We start from the raw sequence: 25665 nt of genomic DNA on the forward strand, positions 1-25665 counted from the left end.
CTACGTCGATTAGAGGAGTCTAGGTCGGCCTGCCCGAGCCTAGACAACTCCTAGGATCTCTCCTCCCCGACGGGGTCCCTCCCGGGAGCGAGATCCAGGCGCCGTCGGCGATCTTCCGTCGCCCCTACGTACGCGCGGACCGTCCGGCCCTGTGCCGCGGACCGTCCGCGCTTGACCAGAGAGCACCGCCGCCTCACGTCAGGTCGCGGACCGTCCGGCCCCAGGCCGCGGACCGTCCGCGCCTGACCAGAGAGCACCGCCGCCGGTTCTTCTTGAGTATTTGGCGCTCCGAAAAGGCGTCAACATACTTTTTGGCGACTCCGCTGGGGACATACATATCTAAGCTCATCAAATCGGCCCTCAATGGTCGGTTCAAGGGATAGCTCTGATATTTCTCCAAGCAACATCATAGAGCCGACTTGGGAAACCTTGCCGGCTGACGAGCAGCTCCAGTTTGAGGAGCACAAGGAGCGGATGATCCAGGAGGCGAAAGCAAAATTCTTGGCCAACTTTAAAGTAGACAGGAACAACAAGGTCGTCCGACATCGGGCGACGGATCCGGCTTCGCTCCAACCCACGCCAGATATCCCCAATGTAAGTAATACCAACGAGCTACAATCTCTTAGAAATTATGTAGAAGAGCAGCGTGAACAAATGCAGAACATCATAGGGGGTATGCAAAGCGATGTTAAGAGACTAGTACGTGCATTCGATAAATCTAACATCGCAAATTTTCCTTCACACGAGGTTGAGTTAGGAGGTAACACGCGTAACATATCGGCTACAGGTTGTCACGACCAGTCACAACCCCTTTATGGGATGCCGATGGACACATACCCTGAACAACCACAAATCGGCAGCAAATCAGCTGATCTGCACATGCCCGGACCGTCCGCACGTGAGCGCGGACCGTCCGGGCCAACAACAGTCGGACCTATTTTTAATGAGTTACCTAGATATGCGCCCGAACCACCACACACGACACAGAATATAAACTACCCAGTCGGACCATCCGCGTACAACGACGGACGGTCCGCACATAATCACGGACGGTTCGGGCCAATGACCGGACAGTCCGCACATGACCATTTTGAGGAGGATTGCTACCTAAATCCTCACCCGTCCCAGCAACACTTCCCATCGCACTATACAATGCATCAACCTATTAATTCGAGATCTAGAACCCAGGAAAACTTTCCGGCCCTACCTAGAAGGCCGGAAAGGAACGATCAAACATACAAACCATATAGGGCAAGTGGCAATGCACCACGTAGCTCAAACCAATGGGGGGGACGACAACATACCAACATGCAACCAACCCCACCTATGTTTGACCAGAGAGCCGGTGGTCTTGCACCGGCTGCCATTGATATAATGAGGGAAGAAATAGTCGGGGCGTTCCGAGATAAGCTCGGAGTAAGCATGGTCCCTGGGGGGCAATCATATCGGAAACCTTATGACAGCCGATTTGATCACCACCCTGTCACACCCGGATTTTAGGGGTCAAAAACCCGGGCGCGAACATAAACACCAGGTGTGCTGGGACCAAGTCTCACACATATGATGCATAGTGGCACAGGATCGAATGTCACATCTTTACTATATAACAGGAGTTCTGTACAAAAATAATTAAATAATTACATCATATGAGGAAACGATCCAGCAACCCGAAGTTGACTGGGAGACGACGACCTAGACCTCTCACGAACACATCATAGCATCCTCCACGCGCCTCATCCTGTGGTACCTGTTCTTGACCTGTGGGGGGGTGTGAGACAGCAAGAGTGAGCTCACATACGTTCATCGCTCAACAAGTTGTGGGGAATAATGTGCATGAACTCGCCAAAGGTGGGAGCTCACGTGAAGTGTAAGGCTTACCAAAGAGGATGGTTGAAGCTGAGCATTGCTTTTAAAGTTGGTCAAAAATTTATTAGCAATTACTAAGTATAAGTAAATACCAACCCAATTAAGTAGTAGAACAAAAGTAACAACATCACCTGCGATGCAATGCATATGACAAATTGAATTTAGTTCCATAGATTAATCATGTGAGTGTCCGAGCCGCTCATGACCGTGAGCACGGCTAGTATACCAGTTTTACACTCTGCAGAGGTTGCGCATCTTTACCCACAAGTCATGTTACCCATCTGCCAAGGGATCGCGACTTCCCATACACCTCTACCGAGGAGGCGAGGCAGGGTAACACTACGAGGCCTTTACAAAGTTCCACTAGCTTCAGAAAACCCGCTACAGATTATAGGAAGCTCCAATGCAGGAATCCCTTGCAGGACCGCCATCGCAGCAAAATCCTCCCGAGGGCCTCCCTACACTGACCACTCCCCTACTGCCCTTGCCCCTTTCGGGTAAGGTAGTCTTCCACTAGCTTTCCTAATTAATCGGCCAAGGGCGTCCCATTAAACCCTTGTGGTAGCACTGTTTTCCCGGGTGGTTCTCCATGTTCCAATTAACATAATGATCTTATCATGAACAGTGATAATAAACAGATAATAAAAGTGTGATCATGAATAATGTATCTTCATACCCAAAACCACATAAAGCACTAGCAAGTACTACCCAAAAAGTTCAGTGGTAAACAAGGTATAAAGATAATCAAACTAGGGTAACCTATTGGGTCTCATCAAAATTAACCTATGCAGATCATTATGATTAATTAGAACATGAGTGGGTAAAAAGAAGTGATCAAGGGCACAACTTGCCTTCCACGAGCTCCTGCTCAGCTACTTCAACTTGATGAACCCCAGATTCCATAGTGGTTTGCTCGTCTACTCGTATCAACACAATACATACATAGCATAGCATAAATTAACATCACATCAAACATAATAATACACTGTGTAAAAATAATCTATGTGTTGCTACGGGACTAACGGAACTTGAACGGATCAAATCGGAGTTAAAACGGAGGAGATACGAATTTCCTAGGGTTTATGTATTTGGTACGAGATTAATTAAGAGATAAATTTTTAATACCATTTTCATGTTAAAACAGAGACACAGGGTGATAAACAACATTATTACAAAATTATAGGAATTGGAATGGATCAATTTGGAGTTCATATGCATTTTCTATGAATTATACAAATTCTATGAATTGTTTTATATTAAAAACTCATTTCCCAATTCATTTTCCTGATTTTATAATTCTCTGGACGGGGCCTCAATTTCCAGAAAGTGCAGGGGCTACGGTGCAAGACTCCACAGACTCGGTGAATAGCGCCCCGGGACGGCGGGTTGGTTTCCTGAAAACTGAGGGGCCTAAATGCAAAACGCGCGCAGCGAAGAGGTGTCGGGTGTTATGAGCCGTTGGATTAGGGATCGAGCGCCCAGATTAGATCATGAATCGTTACGCGTTGAAACGATCCCAACCGTTGGATCAACGGCGAGCGGCCAGGATTTAAATACCCGAGAGTCCATCCTATCCGCTGATGAATAGATCTACGGTCACCGCACCCGAGCTGAATCGTTCTTTTGACTTCTAATCTCCGCCGTTGAACAAGAATCTAACGACCCCGAGGCCCCCACCAACCTCCGACAGCGGAGCGCGGCGGCGCTTGGCACACCACGGCGGTGCCCTCACCGGCACATTGCCATCCGATGAATACGAACACCAGACACCCTACCATTGATGTTATGCGAAGTAAGGGCGGGGGCGAACTCAGTGGGCCAGGTATTATTGGCGATTTCGTAGCAGAGGATCCTGCCCATGGCGTGCTGCGGCCCGCCATTGCGCTCCATCGTCGGCGAACTCAGACCCGCCGCTATATCGCACTAAACTCTCCACGCCGAGAACCTACGCGAAGAGGAAATCATAGCGTAACAACGGAAGAAGGCCTCACCGGGGTTAGTGATGCGAAGACGCCCGTCCACGATGCAGCACGGTTCCGCGACAGGATCACAACTCCGGTGAGAAATCAACGGCGCGCCAACTGATCTTGAGCTCAGAGCTTCCCCCGCACGACTTCCCCATGCATTCCGCTTCCACTCCGACAGCTGCCGAGGGTGGACCGGCAACCCCGACGGGAATCGACCGCAGCGGATCCAAGGCGAAAGAGCGCTCCGATCAGCAATTCGTGCGACCCAGTGACAATACAGAGCTCCAATTCGCCTGATACACGAACTATGGTGTGGTACGAAGCTCTCGGACAAGCCCCAGGCACCCACTGACGGCGGGCGCGCGGGATGGATGTGACGGCGTACCTCCCCTCCTCTCTCACCCGATCTGCGGCAACCACGGCTGGAAGGGTCGGGCGGGCGCTATTTAAATAGAGAGGTACGGGTCCAGAAGGCGCGACCATTAACCGAATCCGAAATCCAGGGCAAAACTTGACCGGGAGTGCGCGAGATCTCCGGCGGAATCGACGGAGCCCGCGGTTCTGCGGCGAGTCTTGCGCAAGGTGGGTGACGAGTCTGACAGAAGGGCCCACATGGCGGTGTAACAGGGAGGGACGCACGAGAGGAAGTAGTGAAGGGCTGACGGGGTGGCCATGTTTGCAGTGAAGCGACCCAGGCGCGAGTATCCGGCCGACGCGTGGGCCCAAACTGCAGTGGAACAAGGGAGCTGGGCTGCGCGTGGAGAAGAGAAGTTGGGCCGCCAGGGAAAACGGCCCAAGCGCAGGCTTCCTTTATTTTTAGTTTTTTTTTCTATTTCAGATTTCCAACATCCAATTCAAATTTGAATCCCTGTTTGAATTTTTCTGATTTCAACTCTCAAGGATAACTCTAAGGTGAATCTATCCCCACAGTTTACATTATTATTTTTATTATTATTATTATTTATTATTTATTTATACAAGAATAAATGACTTTATTAAAATTTTCTTTCTCATTTTCTATTTTTTTATATTTTTCATCTATAATTTGAGGTCAAGTCTAAATTAGGGTTTCTTATTGTAATAAAATGTATTGCCACAAATTCATAACTATGGGATGCCCACACTTTCATATGATTATTTTAACATTTTTAATTGATTATGAACAGGAATTGTCTACTACATTCCAAAGGCTAAAAAAAATCTAAAATCTCTATTATAGATATTCTTATTTCTTTGTTTATCATTTTATTTCATTCATTTTTTCTACCAGTTTTGGGCTTTACAAATCCTACCCCCCTTAAAAATAATCTCGTCCCCGAGATTTAAGAAAAGGGATATAATAGGTTTGGTCTAGAATTTTAGTTTCTCATTTGGTTTTGGGAATCAAAGTTTTGTTCAAGTTTTTTTTAACAGTTAGTAGATGATATGAATATTGTATGTCTAGATATTCATTAGGTCAGGTATGGTTATGGCAAGTAGAGGTTGTGGCAAGGGTATAATAAGGAAAGACTTCATCCTAAACTATGGATCTTGATTCCGCTGGCGATTCAACTTGATCTTTGAAGTCTTGAGTTGATGCTTATCCTTCGTTGACATGGTTGGTCTTCTTTGGCCTTTATTTCTTGGAGTTGTCATCCGAGTTAAGGACATATGGCTAGGACATATGTGAGTAGGATGGATTGTATGGTGTAGGTAGGTTAGAATCTCTTGCTAGGTTAAAATTGTGGGGTTATGCAACTATTGGATGGTTAAGGTAGTTGCATATGGCCAAGTCGATCTGTCATTCTTAATTTAGTGCAGGGTGAACTAAGTTAAGACCCGTTCTATAGGAGTAGAGTCTAATCTATTTCATCGGTATTATCTAACATGTTTGATAAGTCACTTTAGATTAGATCAGATCTAGGTTAGATTGGTGTGACTAGTTTGACTAGATAAGATCTTATTTATTTTAGGCTAGATCATGGTTGTTACACTAGCGTGGGATAATATAAATATGCTTATTGGGATAAGATGAATCCATAAGGATAAGGTAGAATCTTTTGAGGTCAGATAGATCTATTAGGATAAGATAAATCTTTTCAAGATAAGATGAGAATCTATTTTTTTAGGATAAGATGGATCTATGAGTGTAGGATAGACTTTTTCAAGATAAGATGGATTTTGCTAGGCTAGATTCTTTGATGAGGGATAACATAGTTCATTTAGATATTTTTATAACCGTTTTTTTTTCTATATGTATATGCAGATGTGATTGTGGACATTACTCCACAACTAATCACACTCAATCAAAGATCCAAATCAAACAAGTATCATAAGAACAAACATTCAAGCATACAAATACCTATAAAAATAGTTTTGTTTTTGTTCCTAAGAGTAGGTCTCCTATTCCTAAAGTCACTTTAGGCACAGGATTTCAAAGTGTGAAATCCACATTTGTCTTTAGAATGAAAAGGTAAGGATAATCAGAGTAAAGCGGAAATAGATGAGAAAAGATTAAGAAAAGTTTAGAAAAGAATCAGAGTAGCAAGGGTAAGTAAAGAATGGTTGTCCAGTTCTATCTAGGTTTCGTCCTGCAGTCAACATTCCTCTGATACCACTTCTGTCACACCCGGATTTTAGGGGTCAAAAACCCGAGCGCGAACATAAACACCAGGTGTGCTGGGACCAAGTCTCACACATATGATGCATAGTGGCACAGGATCGAATGTCACATCTTTACTATATAACAGGAGTTCTGTACAAAAATAATTAAATAATTACATCATATGAGAAAACGATCCAGCAACCCGAAGTTGACTGGGAGACGACGACCTAGACCTCTCATGAACACATCACAGCATCCTCCACGCGCCTCATCCTGTGGTACCTGTTCTTGACCTGTGGGGGGGTGTGAGACAGCAAGAGTGAGCTCACATACGTTCATCGCTCAACAAGTTGTGGGGAATAATGTGCATGAACTCGCCAAAGGTGGGAGCTCACGTGAAGTGTAAGGCTTACCAAAGAGGATGGTTGAAGCTGAGCATTGCTTTTAAAGTTGGTCAAAATTTTATTAGCAATTACTAAGTATAAGTAAATACCAACCCAATTAAGTAGTAGAACAAAAGTAACAACATCACCTGCGACGCATTGCATATGACAAATTGAATTTAGTTCCATAGATTAATCATGTGAGTGTCCGAGCCGCTCATGACCGTGAGCACGGCTAGTATACCAGTTTTACACTCTGCAGAGGTTGCACATCTTTACCCACAAGTCATGTTACCCATCTGCCAAGGGATCGCGACTTCCCATACACCTCTACCGAGGAGGCGAGGCAGGGTAACACTACGAGGCCTTTACAAAGTTCCACTAGCTTCAGAAAACCCGCTACAGTTTATAGGAAGCTCCAATGCAGGAATCCCTTGCAGGACCGCCATCGCAGCAAAATCCTCTCGAGGGCCTCCCTACACTGACCACTCCCCTACTGTCCTTGCCCCTTTCGGGTAAGGTAGTCTTCCACTAGCTTTCCTAATTAATCGGCCAAGGGCGTCCCATTAAACCCTTGTGGTAGCACTGTTTTCCCGGGTGGTTCTCCATGTTCCAATTAACATAATGATCTTATCATGAACAGTGATAATAAACAGATAATAAAAGTGTGATCATGAATAATGTATCTTCATACCCAAAACCACATAAAGCACTAGCAAGTACTACCCAAAAAGTTCAGTGGTAAACAAGGTATAAAGATAATCAAACTAGGGTAACCTATTGGGTCGCATCAAAATTAACCTATGCAGATCATTATGATTAATTAGAACATGAGTGGGTAAAAAGAAGTGATCAAGGGCACAACTTGCCTTCCACGAGCTCCTGCTCAGCTACTTCAACTTGATGAACCCCAGATTCCACAGTGGTTTGCTCGTCTACTCGTATCAACACAATACATACATAGCATAGCATAAATTAACATCACATCAAACATAATAATACACTGTGTAAAAATAATCTATTTGTTGCTACGGGACTAACGGAACTTGAACGGATCAAATCGGAGTTAAAACGGAGGAGATACGAATTTCCTAGGGTTTATGTATTTGGTACGAGATTAATTAAGAGATAAATTTTTAATACCATTTTCATGTTAAAACAGAGACACAGGGTGATAAACAACATTATTACAAAATTATAGGAATTGGAATGGATCAATTTGGAGTTCATATGCATTTTCTGTGAATTATACAAATTCTATGAATTGTTTTTATATTAAAAACTCATTTCCCAATTCATTTTCCTGATTTTATAATTCTCTGGACGGGGCCTCAATTTCCAGAAAGCGCAGGGGCTACGGTGCAAGACTCCACAGACTCGGTGAATAGCGCCCCGGGACGGCGGGTTGGTTTCCTGAAAACTGAGGGGCCTAAATGCAAAACGCGCGCAGCGAAGAGGTGTCGGGTGTTATGAGCCGTTGGATTAGGGATCGAGCGCCCAGATTAGATCACGAATCGTTACGCGTTGAAACGATCCCAACCGTTAGATCAACGGCGAGCGGCCAGGATTTAAATACCCGAGAGTCCATCCTATCCGCTGATGAATAGATCTACGGTCACCGCACCCGAGCTGAATCGTTCTTTTGACTTCTAATCTCCGCCGTTGAACAAGAATCTAACGACCCCGAGGCCCCCACCAACCTCCGACAGCGGAGCGCGTCGGCGCTTGGCACACCACGGCGGTGCCCTCACCGGCACATTGCCATCCGATGAATACGAACACCAGACACTCTACCATTGATGCTATGCGAAGTAAGGGCGGGGGCGAACTCAGTGGGCCAGGTATTATTGGCAATTTCGTAGCAGAGGATCCCGCCCATGGCGTGCTGCGGCCCGCCATTGCGCTCCATCGTCGGCGAACTCAGACCCGCCGCTATATCGCACTAAACTCTCGACGCCGAGAACCTACGCGAAGAGGAAATCATAGCGTAACAACGGAAGAAGGCCTCACCGGGGTTAGTGACGCGAAGACGCCCGTCCACGATGCAGCACGGTTCCGCGACAGGATCACAACTCCGGTGAGAAATCAACGGCGCGCCAACTGATCTTGAGCTCAGAGCTTCCCCCCGCACGACTTCCCCATGCATTCCGCTTCCACTCCGACAGCTGCCGAGGGTGGACCGGCAACCCCGACGGGAATCGACCGCAGCGGATCCAAGGCGAAAGAGCGCTCCGATCAGCAATCCGTGCGACCCAGTGACAATACAGAGCTCCAATTCGCCTGATACACGAACTATGGTGTGGTACGAAGCTCTCGGACAAGCCCCAGGCACCCACTGACGGCGGGCGCGCGGGATGGATGTGGCGGCGTACCTCCCCTCCTCTCTCACCCGATCTGTGGCAACCACGGCTGGAAGGGTCGGGCGGGCGCTATTTAAATGGAGAGGTACGGGTCCAGAAGGCGCGACCATTAACCGAATCCAAAATCCAGGGCAAAACTTGACCGGGAGTGCGCGAGATCTCCGGCGGAATCGATGGAGCCCGCGGTTCTGCGGCGAATCTTCCGCAAGGTGGGTGACAGGTCTGACAGAAGGGCCCACATGGCAGTGTAACAGGGAGGGACGCGCGAGAGGAAGTAGTGAAGGGCTGACGGGGTGGCCATGTTTGCAGTGAAGCGACCCAGGCGCGAGTATCCGGCCGACGCGTGGGCCCAAACTGCAGTGGAACAAGGGAGCTGGGCTGCGCGTGGAGAAGAGAAGTTGGGCCGCCAGGGAAAACGGCCCAAGCGCAGGCTTCCTTTATTTTTAGTTTTTTTTCTATTTCAGATTTCCAACATCCAATTCAAATTTGAATCCCTGTTTGAATTTTTCTGATTTCAACTCTCAAGGATAACTCTAAGGTGAATCTATCCCCACAGTTTACATTATTATTTTTATTATTATTATTATTTATTATTTATTTATACAAGAATAAATGACTTTATTAAAATTTTCTTTCTCATTTTCTATTTTTTAAATATATTTTTCATCTATAATTTGAGGTCAAGTCTAAATTAGGGTTTCTTATTGTAATAAAATGCATTGCCACAAATTCATAACTATGGGATGCCCACACTTTCATATGATTATTTTAACATTTTTAATTGATTATGAACAGGAATTGTCTACTACATTCCAAAGGCTAAAAAAAATCTAAAATCTCTATTATAGATATTCTTATTTCTTTGTTTATCATTTTATTTCATTCATTTTTTTTCTACCAGTTTTGGGCTTTACACACCCATACCCACAGGGAACTAGAATACCCGAATTCGCAAAATTTTCGGGTGACCAAGAGAAAAACACGCGTGAACATATAGGTCAGTTCTTAGCACAATTGGGAGAATTGGCCGACACAGAGACATTTCGTGTGCGCTTGTTTTCATTATCTTTAACAGGAATCGCGTTTGCATGGTATGCCACTTTACCTCCTAATTCCATTTCATCATGGGGGGATCTAGAACAAAAATTTCATGATCATTTTTTCTCCGGTGACTATGAGTTGGATTTGGTAGATTTAGTGTCATTGCGACAGACAAAAGATGAATCGGTTAATGATTACATCCGGAGATTCCGAGATACAAGAAACCGATGCTTTCAAATTCATTTAGCAGAAAAACAGCTAGTAGGATTAGCCTTTAATGGTCTACGATATTATTTAAAAGAAAGATTAGAAGGCATCCAATTCTTTACACTAGCACAATTACACTAGAGAGCTTTGGCTTGTGAAAGCCGAAGCAAAGAAACTGCTAAAACAATTCGTCACAACGTACATGTAGTAGAATGCGACCAAAGTAGCTCAGAAGATGAATCAGCAGAGGTGTATGCTGCTGAAATGGTTTGGCCAAAGCAGGCCAAATTTTTGGCTTGTGTCTCCTTACAGCCGGTTCAAAAGAAACGGCAAGAGGAGGTTAAGTTTACATTTAATGTTGGTAAGTGTGATAGAATATTTGATGAATTACTCAAAAATGGCAACATTAAAATAAATCACATTGTTCCATCCGCCGACGAGCTAAAACGTCGTGCATATTGCAAGTGGCATAACTCATTTTCTCATGCCACTAATGATTGTAATGTATTCCGTCGACAGATTCAATCGGCCATTAACGAAGGACGATTGAAATTTCAGGAAATGCAGGTGGACACGGAGCCCTTTCCAATGAACATGATCGACTTTGAGGGCAAGAAAGTCCTGACTCGGCCAAACACAGCCGATGAAGGCAAAGGCAAAGAAATAGTCATCGGCGATGCAAGAGAGGCCGGTGGGAATCATAAAATTTCTTACAGAAAAGTGGTGGTCGAGAAGACTCCTGATGGAGGGGAGACCTTGAAGGTGACCATCACAGCCTCTGGCACTGGGGGGCAAACACAGACAAGGAGACAGGCGCAAGAACCCATTCTGCGCATCGCGGACGGTCCGCCATCCAGACGCGGACTGTCCGACGCTTCCCCGGACGGTCCGGCGAACTCCAGCGGACGGTCCGGCCGTGCTCAGGACCCGCAGCAACCACGTACCTTCAAACCACGACGACCCGAGATAGGTACGTGGAAAACAAATACATTTAAAGCAGCTGGTCGGCTGATCAAGCCTGGCCCGACTTTCGATCAATTGTTGTCTAAATACGTGAAAAAGAAGGCCGGCCCTAGTGACCGGCCACCAAAGCGACCCCGCTCACCCATTCATGAGCAACGTCAGGTCAGGCCGATTGGACCACCTCACCAATCGGAAGAAATGAAAGGTCCTATTGTACAATTGAGACCTAACATACCGACATGGACCCCTCCACCCCCTTATCCATCTATGCCATATCCATACACATACTTACCTCCACCATATGTCCCAAATCAAATGTGGGGCATGCCACCATATCCATTTGGGATGCCACAGTACCCCGCCTGGGGGGCACCCCAAACATCCGTTTTTGATAGGTTGGCGCCGCCAGTGCAAGACCGATTAAGCACTGCTGAATCTGGTCACCAAGCACAGGCCCAACAAGATTGTCGGACTACTCGGCCTCCTAGGCCGACCAATCCGGCAGGGGGGGCATATGCCTGTAGCAACTCAAAGAACAACGAAAAAAGACATCATCAAAATAGGCACTGCAGATGTTGTCATACAGGGGGACAATAAAGGGTCGATGATTTTTGGTGAATTGGCCAACACAACCAAAAAGGATAACACAACCAAAAAGGATACGGCTATCGTCAAAACAGCCGATCCAAAATACTCCATGCCTCGATGGTGCCCGGCGGGATTGACACGATCCCAAAAGAGAAAATTACAGCGCCTAAGAGTGAAGGAGAGTCAGGAGAAAGAGGCGGAAAAGATATTCAATGACATACATCCACTATACCCGCCACCGCAAAAGAAATGGAGACCAAAGGCCGTCGAGAAAAAACAAACGGCCACGGAAATAGAAAGTCAACCTGCACCAGGCGCGGACCGTCCGGCCTCTGCACGCGGACCGTCCGTTTCTCACCAGGAAGCGTCTGGACAATCTGCACCAGGCGCGGACTGTCCGGCCCCTGCGCACGGACCGTCCGGCTTTCACCAGGAAGCGTCTGGACAACCTGCACCAGGCGCAGACCGTCCGGCCTCCGCGCGCGGACCGTCCGCCGTTCACAAGGAGGCATCCAACGACACGACAACATCAATGGAGGAGGACGACCTGCTGGGAGAAGACCTGGTCGACTACGAGGCTTCTCCAGAACGCCCAGGTATGGATGTAAATATTATTACATTTTCTGCCGATTGTACTATTATCGGCGACGATGAACCTGTTGTTGCCCAGTTTGATTTTGGTCCTAAAGAAGCCGCCTTTACTAAACCAAAGGAATCGGTAAACCATTTAAAGCCGCTCTTCGTGCGCGGCCACATTGATGGGATGCCGATTGCTAGGATGTTGGTAGATGGAGTGGCGGCTGTAAATCTAATGCCTTATTCATTGTACAGAAAATTAGGTAAACAAGATGACGAACTTGTCAAGACCAACATGACCCTCAGCGGTGTTGGAACTGATAGTTCGATCAAAGCCAGGGGAGTCACGTCCGTTGAATTAACCATCGGGACTAAGACCCTTGCTGCTGCATTCTTCGTCGCTGATGTAGAAGGAAATTACAGTTTAATCCTAGGCAGATATTGGATTCACGCCAATCAATGTATACCATCTACATTACATCAAATGCTGATACAATGGGTAGGCGATGATATAGAACAAGTACATGCTGATGTATCGGCCTGCATCGCTGTGGCCGATGCCCCTGTACTCTGGACTTATGAGACTGCTACATGTCTCACAGGAGTAGATTTTTCTGATTATCAATTCATCAGTATAGATAAGAAAGGTTTCATTCCTGTAATGCTAGAGCCGATGGAGAATCGGCTAAATCTTAAATAAAGTTTAAATGATGAATACACACAAAGTTCATAAGTCTCTGGTCACGGACAGTTCGGCCTCCAAGGCCGGATGGTCTGGTCTTTCACAAAAGGGTTCGGACTTTAAGACCAAACATATATCACAGCAAAAGGACAGTATTACGGATGATCCGGTCCCCGAGACCGGAGAGTCCGCCGTCACACAAAGATCTTCTAATTCCTCTGTGGGGAACATGATAGAGGAATTCAGAGATCTTGATAAACTAGGACAGGGGTTTACATCGGCCGATCCTTTGGAGGAGATTGACATAGGAGATGGTAAAACTCCAAGGCCGACTTTTGTAAACAAGACCCTGGAGACCGATCCTAGAAATGAGATGATCGATCTATTGAAGGAATATTCAGATTGCTTTGCTTGGAAATATACTGAGATGCCTGGATTAAGCCGAGAGATCGTAGAGCATCGGCTGCCTATTAAATCTAGTTTCAGACCTTTCAAGCAAAGAGCTAGAACATTTCGTCCAGATCTTCTCCCACGCATCAAGGACGAAATCCACCGGCTGCTAGAAGCTGATTTTATCAGACCTTGCAGATACGCAGAGTGGGTCTCCAATATTGTGTCGGTGCAGAAGGAGTCAGGTAAACTTAGAGTATGCATTGATTTTCGCAATTTAAATAGAGCAACTTCTAAAGACGAATATCCCATGCCCATAGCCGACACATTAATCAATAATGCATCAGGAAATAGAATTATTAGCTTCCTTGATGGTAATGCCGGATATAATCAGATTTTCATGGCCGAAGAAGATGCGTCTAAAACGGCCTTTATATGTCCAGGCTTCATTGGTTTATTTGAGTGGGTTGTCATGACATTTGGTCTGAAAAATGCTGGTGCTACTTATCAGAGGGCTATGAATTTGATCTTTCATGAATTGTTAGGAAACATTGTGGAAGTTTACATTGATGATATTGTAGTCAAATCGGCTGAGTTTAGTTCTCATATAGCTGATTTGCGCAAAGCCTTTGATAAAATGCGTCAGTATGGTTTGAAAATGAACCCACGTAAATGTGCCTTTGGAGTGTCGGCTGGTAAGTTTTTAGGATTTGTCATACATGAACATGGTATAGAGATAGACCCTGACCGAATCAAGTCTATTCGGAATGTGGGACCTCCGACCTGTAAGGTCGAGGTACAGAGGTTTCTCGGCAAGGTGAATTATTTACGAAGGTTTATTTCTAACCTAGCCGGGAAGATTGATGCGTTCACCCCTATTCTTCGGCTTAAGAATGATGCCGAATTCGCTTGGGGGCAGAACAACAAGAAGCATTTGATCTCATCAAAAATACTTATCTTCGGCTCCCGTATTAAAAGCACCACGAGCAGGAGTACCATTCCGATTATACATTGCAGCTGAGGATAAGGTCATTGGGGCTGTTCTGACACAAGAAACCGAGGGGAAGGAGCATGTGGTGACATATCTAAGCCGAAGGTTGGTGGATGCTGAAACAAGGTACGCTTTTATTGAAAAGTTATGCTTATGCTTGTTTTTGCATGCACCAAATGTAGTAGTTATTTACTGTCTAGTCATTGCACTGTTTCTGGTCAAGCCGATGTGATCAAATACATGTTGCATAACCCAATTATGAGTGGTAGAATTGGTAAGTGGGCTTATGCACTCATAGAATATGACTTGGCCTATGAACCATTGAAATCTATAAAAGGCCAAGTCATAGCGGATTTCATTGTAGAACATCGGGTTAATAATATTCATGAACTAGACATGTCATACCTCACTATTACTCCTTGGACTTTATATTTTGATGGATCGGTTTGCAATGAAGGGCAAGGAATTGGCATTGTGCTTGTTTCACCAAGTAATGTCTCCTTTGACTTCTCTAGCCGATTGAAAACTTATTGCACTAATAATCAAGGTGAATATGAGGCCCTCCTATTCGGCTTAGAACTTTTAAATGGTATGGGAGTAAACCATGTGAAGGTATTTGGTGATTCTCAGCTGGTTATCCAACAAGTGTTAGAAGAATATCAATGTTTTGATGGTACTCTAAATAGTTACCTTGAGAAATGTTGGAGCATAATTCATTCTTTTGACGAATTCAGTATTCGGCATATCTCTAGAGTTGAGAATTATAGAGCTAACGATTTGGCACAAGATGCATCAGGTTATCGGATAAAGAGAGGGAAGTTTCACAAAACTGAAAATCTGATAACCAGTGCAGAGCCAAATTCCCAGCTCGCGGACCGTCCGCGTGATGGCGCCGGACCGTCCGGGGTTACCAGAAATGTTCTCTTAATCGATTCGGCTGACAATGAAGCCGATGCAAGAGATTGGAGGACACCTATACTTAATTATTTACGAAATCCCAATATCAAAACAGATAACAACATTCGGCGAACAGCTTTCAAGTATGTTTTGATGAGTGACGAACTTTACCGCCGAACAGTCAATGACATCCTGCTTAAGTGCTTGGGCCCAGATGATGCTATATTAGCCATGGTCGAAGTACATGAAGGGATTTGTGGTACTTATCAATCAGCTCCAAAGATGAAGTGGTTGTTGCGAAGGTCTGGTTTTTATTGGCCTAGTATGATAGCTGATTGTTTCAAGTACTACAAGGGTTGTCAAGTGTGTCAGAAATTCGACGACCTACAGTTGGTCCCTGCAGCCGAATTACATCCTATCATCAAGCCTTGGCCGTTCAGAGGATGGGGATTAGACTTTATTGGAGAAATTCATCCTTCATCATCAAAGGGGCATTGGTTTGTGTTAGTTGCCACTGACTACTTCACCAAATGGACTGAAGTCGTTGCTCTAAAGAACATGACACACAAGGAGGTAATCGAGTTTATAACTGAGCATATTATTCATAGATTCGGCATTCCCCAGACCTTAACTACAGATCAAGGTACTTCTTTTATGTCAAAGGAGGTACGTGAATTTGCTGAATTATACAAAATTAAGTTGCTTAATTCATCTCCATATTATGCTCAGGCCAATGGTCAGGCCGAGTCTAGCAATAGGACATTGATTAATTTGATAAAAAAAGAAAATTTCTGATAATCCTAAACATTGGCATAAGATTCTGTCTGAGGCTTTATGGGCTCATAGAATATCTAAACATAGGGCTACTAAAGTATCTCCTTTTGAGCTTGTCTATGGGCAGGAAGCAGTGTTGCATGTGGAAATAAGTTTGAATGCTGTCATGTTCGCTAGACAAAATGATCTAACTGCTACTGATTATTATGATTCAATGATGGATAATATTGATGAGGTGACCGACAAAAGGATGATAGCTTTGGGAGCAATAGAAAAGGACAAAATCATGGTAGCCAGGGCCTACAACAAGAAGGTCAAAGCAAAATCATTTCAAGTAGGGGACCTGGTGTGGAAGACCATTCTGCCTCTAAGGAATAGAGACCGAAAGTTCGGGAAATGGTCACCAAGCTGGGAAGGTCCTTATAAGGTAAAACAGGTGATGTCTGGCAACGCCTATTTGCTACAAACATTGCAAGGCAAGGGCTTGCCTAAGGCTTTGAATGAGCGTTTCCTCAAACAGTATCATCCTAGTATGTGGCAAGATGCCTAAGAGAACCGATGTAATCACATCGGGTTAGTTGCTTTTAGTTTGCTCAGCTCCACCAAAAGGCAGGGGGCATATGTTGAGCACCAAATTGAGCGGGCGGACGGTCCGCGCTTGCGCAGAGCAGTTTAGGGTTCCGAGTTTTGTGCTATGATTGTTGGCTAGATTCGCGGAATTAACTCGGAATCTAGTCGTGTAAAGGGTCCAGCCCCCCTCCTCTATATAAAGAGAGGTCTACGGCCGATTTGTAACAATCAATCGAATCAATACAACTTCTATTTCGCATTTTATCCTAGAAGTACTTATAGTCTAGTTTAGGTTTAGCCACTCGATCCCCAAATTCTCCATCTCTCCTCGACTCTACGTCGATTAGAGGAGTCTAGGTCGGCCTGCCCGAGACTAGACAACTACTAGGATCTCTCCTCTCCGACGGGGTCCCTCCCAGGAGCGAGATCCAGACGTCGTCGGCTATCTTCCGCCGCCCCTGCGTACGCGCGGACCGTCCGGCCCTAGGGCGCGGACCGTCCGGCCGTCAGGCAGGAAACCCGAGCTCCTGCACCAGGTCGCGGACCGTCCGTCCCTGTGCCGCGGACCGTCCGCGCTTGACCAGAGAGCACCGCCGCCTCACGCCAGGTCGCGGACCGTCCGGCCCCAGGCCGCGGACCGTCCGCGCCTGACCAGAGAGCACCGCCGCCGATTCTTCTTGAATATTTGGCGCTCCGAAAAGGCGTCAACAGTTGTAGCATCAACAGGGCCATCTTTTCCCAACCCCTGCCGTCTATGTTGCTCACAGTCGCCTCTGCAATCAAAGGACCTCGGTACAACAAGTCATGGATAGATAGGCAAAAACAAGAGTCATTTCTATTTTCCCTCGGGTACAACAAGTGAACTTCATAATTAAACTAGCCATGGTTGGTTCTCCCGTCAAAAGGCTTTCATGTACAGAAACCACCACACACACACAGAGAGAGAGAAACATCTGGTGCTGGCAACAAGGCACTAATAGTGAAGCATAAATTAACAGGCCTGCCAAAAATCCAGGCAAGACATCATGTAACAGTTTCCCCCAGCCCCAGGTATCGCCAATCCTTGGCTTTCTTTTGTCCCATCCTCATCGCCGCCTATTTACAGATTCAGCTGTGTGCTCATCAGTATTCTCCTTATTATTACACCACGATGCAGAAGTGTCTGTTCACAGATTCAGTCATTCTTCTGTGTGCTCAGTATTCTCGTTACTGGGCGGCCCAGCAGCGCCACGCTGCACCATTTGCAGTTGGATCTGTAACATCTGGAAACAAGACGTACATCTCATTAGCGCTGTTGGATATTATTATTGATGTACCAATGGAAGAAATCCATGCACTATGTTAACCATTTCATTGTAGACTGAAGGTGAAATGACAATTAGCCTAACAATTGCATGAATGCAACAGGCTGGTCCAATCTAGTCACTGAGTCCTATAAGTGTTTACGACTTGCAAATAATCCAGATTGTGTAACTTTTCAAAGCTCGTGGACTTGCAGCCTACACTAAAATGTAGATCATAGAAGCCAATCAAGATGGTACATTTGCATATTTACACTAAAAAACGCGGCCGGGGAGGAGGAAAAACTGCCTCCCGGTATTATATTAAGAAGAGACCGAAACATGGTCCCGGCCGAGAAAACACCCGAACCGTGACCCCCCATCACTAACGAGCCCATAAACTGCCCACTCTGCAATGACCCAGCCGGAGGGTGGCGCGCAGGATATCGATCCCCGAGAGTGGGCGGGCCACAGCGAGGGGATTTTTTTAACCAAGCCTGAAATTCGCCCCCGAGGGAGGATCGAACCCGGGACCTGGAGGTGCTACTCGAAAGGCTTAACCATTACGCTCAGTGACAAGCAGGTTGTTACATATCCACACTGATAACTTACGCTAACATTATAGTCAGAAGGTATTAAAAACATCACACATAGTGCAACAAATTCATTTTCCTGTGCAATTATGCAATGAATGAATCATTACATAGATACAAGTTAAGTCCTACTCGATTGTGGTATTCAGAAGCTATACATCCATGTTGGATGTTGCGCAGTCACAAGTGCATATCTATGATATTGCAACTTGCAATCAGTTAATGTAGTGCTATCTAGCTCATTATAGCTTGTATGCAGTATTTGTTGATTACATCATAAAGCAGCATGGAAGGATGTAAGTTGAGTACCTTTGGAATCTCTCGTTCAAAAAAAAAGAGTACTTTCGGGATCAAGATTCTTTCTTACCTCAATCTGGCTCTTAATAAAGTTTTCTTGTGCCTTCTGAAGTGAATTTTCAAGGTCCCTTGTGCTTGTTCCTGAACCAACAGCACCATCTGCATTAAGAGGCAGAGGCACTAAACCATCGCTGCTGTTTCGGGACTGCATTTCTTGGTCTTTTTGTGACTGATGATTGGAGCTACTTGCTTCAGATTGTGGTGTACTTGATGCAGGCTGAGGAGGAACAGACCTGCTGGTTCAATACAACAAATGTATTAGTATTATGCTTTATATCATAATAACACCTCCTACATTTTGTTTAATTGTTATGCTATAAAATAGTAATAATTAAATTATAGTCTACTAATATAAAAAGGCGCTTTCTCCGTTTGTGCATCCTCCCACCTTTCTCTCCCAGCACTTTAAAAAAAGCCTTATGTTTATTTGTAATCAGCCCGCAATCCTTCCAACTCGTGACCTGTCTGTCTTTTCTTCTGCCCCGACCCACCCACGCATCTCTCTTCTCTTCCCCCGTGGCCGAGGAAGTGTTCGTGTTCCTCACTTCTCCTGCTTGCTTCCCCGACACTCCCTCAGATCTGCGGCCGCTTCCTGATCCCCGTGCCTCGCGCCACGAGGAGGATTCCAACCCTAATGCCGGTGAGCAGGCCTCCTTACGCTGACATGGACCACTCGGAAGGAATTTATACTGGAACCATCTTCCTCGTCGCCTCCTTCCTCGCGGCGCAAAGCCTGGAGTCACTTGGAGGCCCGGTTGTGTTTGGGTTGATTTCTTTGTTTGTCGGTAAGGAAGAACAGCTGGATAGCTCGGGATGGTGGATTGTTCCACGAGTGGGTTTTTTTGTGTGCTTCGTAGGATCTTAGTGACCATTCAGTGATAACACCTAGATAGTCTTGCCGGGATGTATACTACAATTTGTTCTTCCTTGCGGTTAGCTAAGCATTTGTTTTGGTGGATGGTGGATGGCGGGTTTGTAGTAATAATTGTTAGTTTCCAAACAGATTGGATCTTGGCCACGACCTTGGCCTCAGACGGCATCGAGGACGCGAACAAGAAGCAGGTGGATACAGCCCTCGCCGCTGATGCAGCGGCCTCGGCCACGTCGTTGGCGTGCATGATGCGCGGCGGGAGCGGCCTAGGGGCGAGGGACCACATGGCGAAGCTGTTGCTCGCCAATGCGGCCGACAAGGCGAAGGTGGCGGTGGCCGAGTCGTCCGAGCTAGTACGCCTCGTGGCCACCGTCAATGAGAAGAGCGCCCTAGACAGGAAGGTCATGGATGCCGGACTCTCTTGCCTAGCCGTCGTCTACGGGTCACGTCGCGCCGCACGCAGTGCAATGGTGCGCCTGGGCCCAGTCTCGGCCGCGGTGGCGCCAGTGGCAAGCCTTGCGGATGGGCGCCACCAGGCAGCGTGATTGCTGATCTTCAAGGCTCCAAACAACTTCTATGAGATCGTGTTGTGTGAGTACACCGAGTTGGTGATCATCGAGACGGGAGGTGTCGGAAGCCACGTTTGTGCGGGACGTGTTGTACTGTTGTACGTGTGCCAAGGCATTGACAGCCGCTATGTGCGCCACGACAAGTCCATGGACGCCTACACCCTTCTAGACGGTGTCCGGGTGCCATGATCCACACGCACCCTCGTTCGCAAATCGCAAGCTGTGCTAGCTTGGCTGGCTGTTCCGCAAGGTGCGGGACTTCATTTCTGACAACATAAGCTGCTCGCTCTCAGATGCTGCCACTGAGGTGGGCACTGTTTCCCAAGCATTCTGCTCGGTGCTCCAGGAGGAGCTCACCGGTCATTACAATCTGCTGGCTGTTCTGGAATCTTACTCAATGAATCCAATTCCCCACATCTGGATCTGATTCCGCTGTGTTCAGTAATTATCTCTCACTGCACTGCCTTGCAGTGTGGCTTGCTGAGCCTGCAGTGAGAATGCGCCTAATGGCTGTTCTGGTGGATGAATGTCGGGGATTGAGGGGTGGCGCTATGGCTGGTGCAATCCATGTGCACGCACAGCATGGGGATCCTATGTTTCAGGAATTTATGGGCCGATTGCTGAGAAGCTTAAGCGTGTAGATCACTCCCTTACTGGAGTGTGGAAGACAATGAAACCTAACTGCATTGTTTCTTCTCCATTTTACAAGGAGGGAACCAGCATCAGACCTCAGTTTGTTTCAGTTCTTCGTAAATGTCAAGTTCTATTCAATGAGATGAATCACTTTGTGACCAACTCAATCTCTACTAATACAAAGCAGGAGTTCCTTCATTCTCTGCTCACCTCTCCCTGCTCCCCCACGTTTAAATGATGAAAAAGCAAAATTTATGCACAAATGGGGATTTGAACCATGGTTATTGGCTCCAAACCCACATACAGAACATACATGTCTTTGTTTTTATACTCTATATATACTCAAGCACAATATAGATACTCTAACCATGGTTGTTGGTTCCAAATACATCTACACTCACCTAACCAACAGAACGCACATGTTTTTATGTTTTATATACTCAAGCATAATATAGATATTTTATGAATAGGAAAAAATAAAACCGAACTGTGCCGGGCCGGGCCTAGCCCATCGTGCCGCACCTAAGGCCCAGGCACGACAAGGTGATCGGGCCGGGCCTGGTAGACAACGGGACGGGCCATGCTTGGACTAGATTAAACCGTCTCGGGCCACGCGAGGACCCCACCGCCACCATCCTTGCAAGCCGCTCAGGACTTTCAAGTGCTTACTCTGATGGTGGCAAGGCAGGGAGGGGAGAAGAGGCGGCGGCAACTAGGGTTTGGTGCTGCCTGAGCCACCTCAAGGGAGACAGCACTGTATTAGAATTGTGGTTTCTCACTCGGTATATGAAATGCATTTATGCTAGTTACATGGCAGACACATTGAGATTAGCTCAACGACTAGTTCAAATAGAGATAAATCATTGTAAAGGTTTGGAACGTGTTTAAACAACTCTCATTTAAACAAGGTTTGCATATATAGTATATGGAGCCATAGCAACGCGCGGACACCTAACTAGTGAATATAAAGTACCGAAAAGTAGACAAGCATGGTTGACCACCCAGATTGGCAAGATGATAGACTTTGCTTTAGACTTTAGACAACTTCAGAAACATACCTTTTTAGGGTGTTTGCTGGAGGATAAACAAAAGACCTTCCATATAAAGAAGCTGCCGCTGCAGCAGCTTCAAGTTTTGCTTGGTGCCTGCTCATGTTCTCACCTGGTGCTCCTTCTGAGGATGGAGTGGCAGTACCTGCAGCTGCCTTTCCTCACATCAAAACAGCAATCACAGATATAGAACTGACCACAGAGTGCAGTCCTCAATGATTCTTAAGACTAAAATCAAAATATGTGGGGCGGTGGGTTAAGATCAGAGAAATAAAGGAAAAGAAACTCACCAGGCTGAACCCCAGCCTGGGCTCCATGTTGTCGTGCTGATACAGCATGTCCATTATCTGCGGGAATGATTGGAGCTCTGCACGTGGGGCAAGTGTGTTGGCGTTCTAGCCACGACCTTAGACAATGCACATGGAACAGATGCCCACAGAGCAGTTTCTTTGCTGTAGTCATCTCCTCACGGCAAATAATACATGTAGCATCACTCCTGAATGCAATAAAATTTAAATGACATTTTTTATAGTTGATTCAACTGAATCACCAAAAGTTAAAATATAAAACTTACACATCGAGCTCTTCTGATGTAGCATCTGGAAAGCGTTCATTCATGTTGGAAGTGATCTTTCTGTAGCGCACATAATCTGCAATGCGAATTCTGAAGTTGCGGAAAGTCTCATATAGCTCACGAATCAAGTGCAGCGGGACACCATAGTTCCTGGTATCACATGACGAATCAATAACCATAGTTTACAACTTTACATTATAGTATCAGACTACCATAATAAGAGATCTTACAGGAAGATAGCTATGAAGAAGAGCATGTATAATGACAAGTGCACAAGGTCACTTATGAGCTCCAAGTAAAATGTATACACTGCCTTTTTCTCCCATTGACCTTCCATTAGCATGTCACTAACATAGAATATATACTTCACGAATGTTGATACTGTGGATGTTGCTAGTATCATATACCTGAAACATGATTTATACGTGTTAGCTATTATTGAGCAACTTGAATCTTATGGTACTGGTACATCAATAAATAATTGCCAGGTATTTAGAAATAAGGACTATAGGGTTATTACCTAGCCTGTAATGCATACCCCTTGCCTTGGAAGCAAGAAGCAAACAAATTATAGTATAGCTAGAGTTTCATGCTAAATGGAACAAATACTTTGCAATCACTTAACGTATTGCTCAAACCTAAACAGACATAGCTGCACAAGCTTGTAGACTAACATCTCATAATATAGCAACAAGAGCATATAGATGAACTGATTAGCAAGCTTAAGACCGTTGAGGTAGTGAAAATAAGATATATTCATGGCTTAGCATATATATGTCGAGCAAATAAAAAAATAACTGCAAAGCTGGCATTATTCATGTAGTATATGGCAGTGCAAAGGACGACACACAAAATGGAAAGAGATTACATTACTGAAGAATTAAGACCTTCGTGGCAGGCATGGTCCTGTGCAACTAAAAAAAGACACTCGCTTGATATATAGACCTAATATGTAGTATTTCTCTGTTTTGCAAATATTTCCCCATTATCTTGGGAGATGTCATATCAAAGAGACTACAATTTAATTAATCTCTAGTTCTCTACCCCTACTCTAATAACATTGTGAAAGAGAACAAAATATTGCAGTGTGTCACATTGATACAGTGATAAAATGAAAACAGAGAGTGCAGATTTTCCATGCACCGAAAAAGGCATTTAAGCAAAATTAAGAAAAGAAAATTGAGCTTACTCAAAGGAGAAGAAGATGGCAACGGACGCCTCCTGCTTCTGTATGAGTGACCTGAGCGAGTTTGACAGGAAGAGGCAGTCGACGGTAAGCAGGAAAACCATGAAGGAGACGATCCTGATGTGCGAGAGCAAGGGCACAGAGGGCGTGGTCTCAATGTACTCGACCCTCTTCTGTGCAAGCCAGTGCAGCGCCTTGACGAGGAGAAGCGCAGCAACCATGGCAAGAAAGGAAACAGAGAAATCCTGTCGGAAGATGGTGACAGCAAAGAGGATCTCGATGACCTCCCGCCAGGACTGCTCGTTGAGGCGCTCAACCTCGGCCTCACGGAGCGAGCCGAGGAAGAGGCGCCTGGCGAGCTGCCAGGCGACGCACATGGCGACGAGGCCCGTGTTGAGGAGCAGCACGAAGCAGATCTTGGAGGTGGAGAGGTACACCATCGCCGGGTAGAACTGCTCACGGCTGCTGAACGCGTAGTACGCCGCCGACGCCGTCGCCAGCAGGCTGAACGCTGCGTACGTCGGTAGTCGGATCATCTTCGCCACTGGGGGGCGCCGCCCGACCGCGGAAACCTTCCCAAACACACCACTGGATCGCCTAGAAACGAACGATCGAAATTATCATGCGCAATATATACGGAAAATAAGATCTCAGAAATCAGCCAGCTAATCCAAAGTTCCAAACGAGTGTGCGGAGCCAGTAAAGTACATGGGCCATAATGTTTACAAAAAAACCAAAATTACTAGGCATTAAACACACATACACTAGTAAGTACTAGATCAGATCCGGATGCAGGTAGCCAAATAGCATAAGTTAGGGTTTGGTAGCTCCGTTTAGATCCGAACAGCACGAAGGTAAGATAAGGGGTGGGAATACGGCATACCTGGTAGGTGCTCGTCGCCAGCGAAGGACCCGACGGACCCTGGCACCTAGCGCGTAGGGGGGCGGCGACGGTCGCCGTCGTCGCCACGAGAGAAAGAGGGGGTGAACGCCAAGAAACAGCAGGGGCGGAAGCCGGAAGCGAAACGCACGCGGTCCGGGGCTGTTTTGCCTGGGCCTGGAGACTGGAGTAGGCCTGGAAACTACTTGTGTATGTCTAGGCCCATTGGTCCGAAACAGATATATTCGTGCTTTGCTTAAACAGATTGAACTTGCCGTACCGAGAAGGAGAATTTGGGATCAAATTCTGACCTTTGTCTTCTGTTCATATTGAAGTATTTTTCATTTGACATAAATTTCTTTTGCGAAACGACTCGAGACGATCGTACATTGAATCTAATTAAATTAGGAAACAGAATGAAACATTTTCTGTTGGTCATCAAATTATAATTGTAGTATACATGCTGGGCGAAAGCTAATCCAGACCTCAATCTCTCCAATTCAGCTACAACTAACTACACGCTATGAGGTTGTTTGGCACTGCTCTAGGTTTAGCTTTAATGTGAAGTTGTGGTATATAATATAAATTTAAATGGTTTAAAAATATTTTTAATCTAAATAAGAAATAAAATGACTTATATAAATCTCTACTACTTATTAAGTAAGCAATAGTAGTCTGCCTCTGACGTGTTCTGCCTTCGATGTGTTCTGCCAACCGCTGTTCTGCCTCCACCCGAGGCCTATACGGATCCCTCATCGCTACTGTGCCGCGCAAAAAGCTTGTCTTGGTGTCGCGCCAAAGCAGGAGAAGTCAGACTAAGCAATAGGATATCCA

At 45.9% G+C, this 25665-nt stretch overlaps 1 protein-coding gene across 5 annotated transcripts; it reads right to left on the reverse strand.

Annotated features, from left to right (window-relative positions):
- Nucleotides 1-17648: 17648 nt before the first annotated feature.
- On the reverse strand, nt 17649-25110 carry LOC100384282 (uncharacterized). Of its 5 annotated transcripts, none has more exons than XM_008679460.3 (8): nt 24835-25110; nt 23955-24548; nt 22996-23172; nt 22766-22915; nt 22482-22687; nt 22201-22342; nt 19080-19305; nt 17649-18101 (listed from the first exon to the last, which is right to left on the reverse strand). In XM_008679460.3, the coding sequence occupies exons 2-8, from the start codon at nt 24485-24487 to the stop codon at nt 18018-18020; spliced, it is 1518 nt and encodes a 505-aa protein (XP_008677682.1). In that variant the 5' UTR covers nt 24488-24548; nt 24835-25110; the 3' UTR covers nt 17649-18017. The 5 variants fall into 5 exon arrangements, with proteins under 5 accessions (XP_008677682.1, XP_008677687.1, XP_008677685.1 ...); XM_008679465.4 differs by having other exon boundaries at nt 22766-22841; nt 23096-23172; nt 24835-25043; XM_008679463.3 differs by having other exon boundaries at nt 19080-19302; nt 22201-22336; nt 24835-25039.
- Nucleotides 25111-25665: the final 555 nt, after the last annotated feature.

The sequence above is a fragment of the Zea mays genome, chromosome 4, assembly GCF_902167145.1.
Source record: "Zea mays cultivar B73 chromosome 4, Zm-B73-REFERENCE-NAM-5.0, whole genome shotgun sequence".
Taxonomy (NCBI): Eukaryota; Viridiplantae; Streptophyta; class Magnoliopsida; order Poales; family Poaceae; genus Zea; species Zea mays.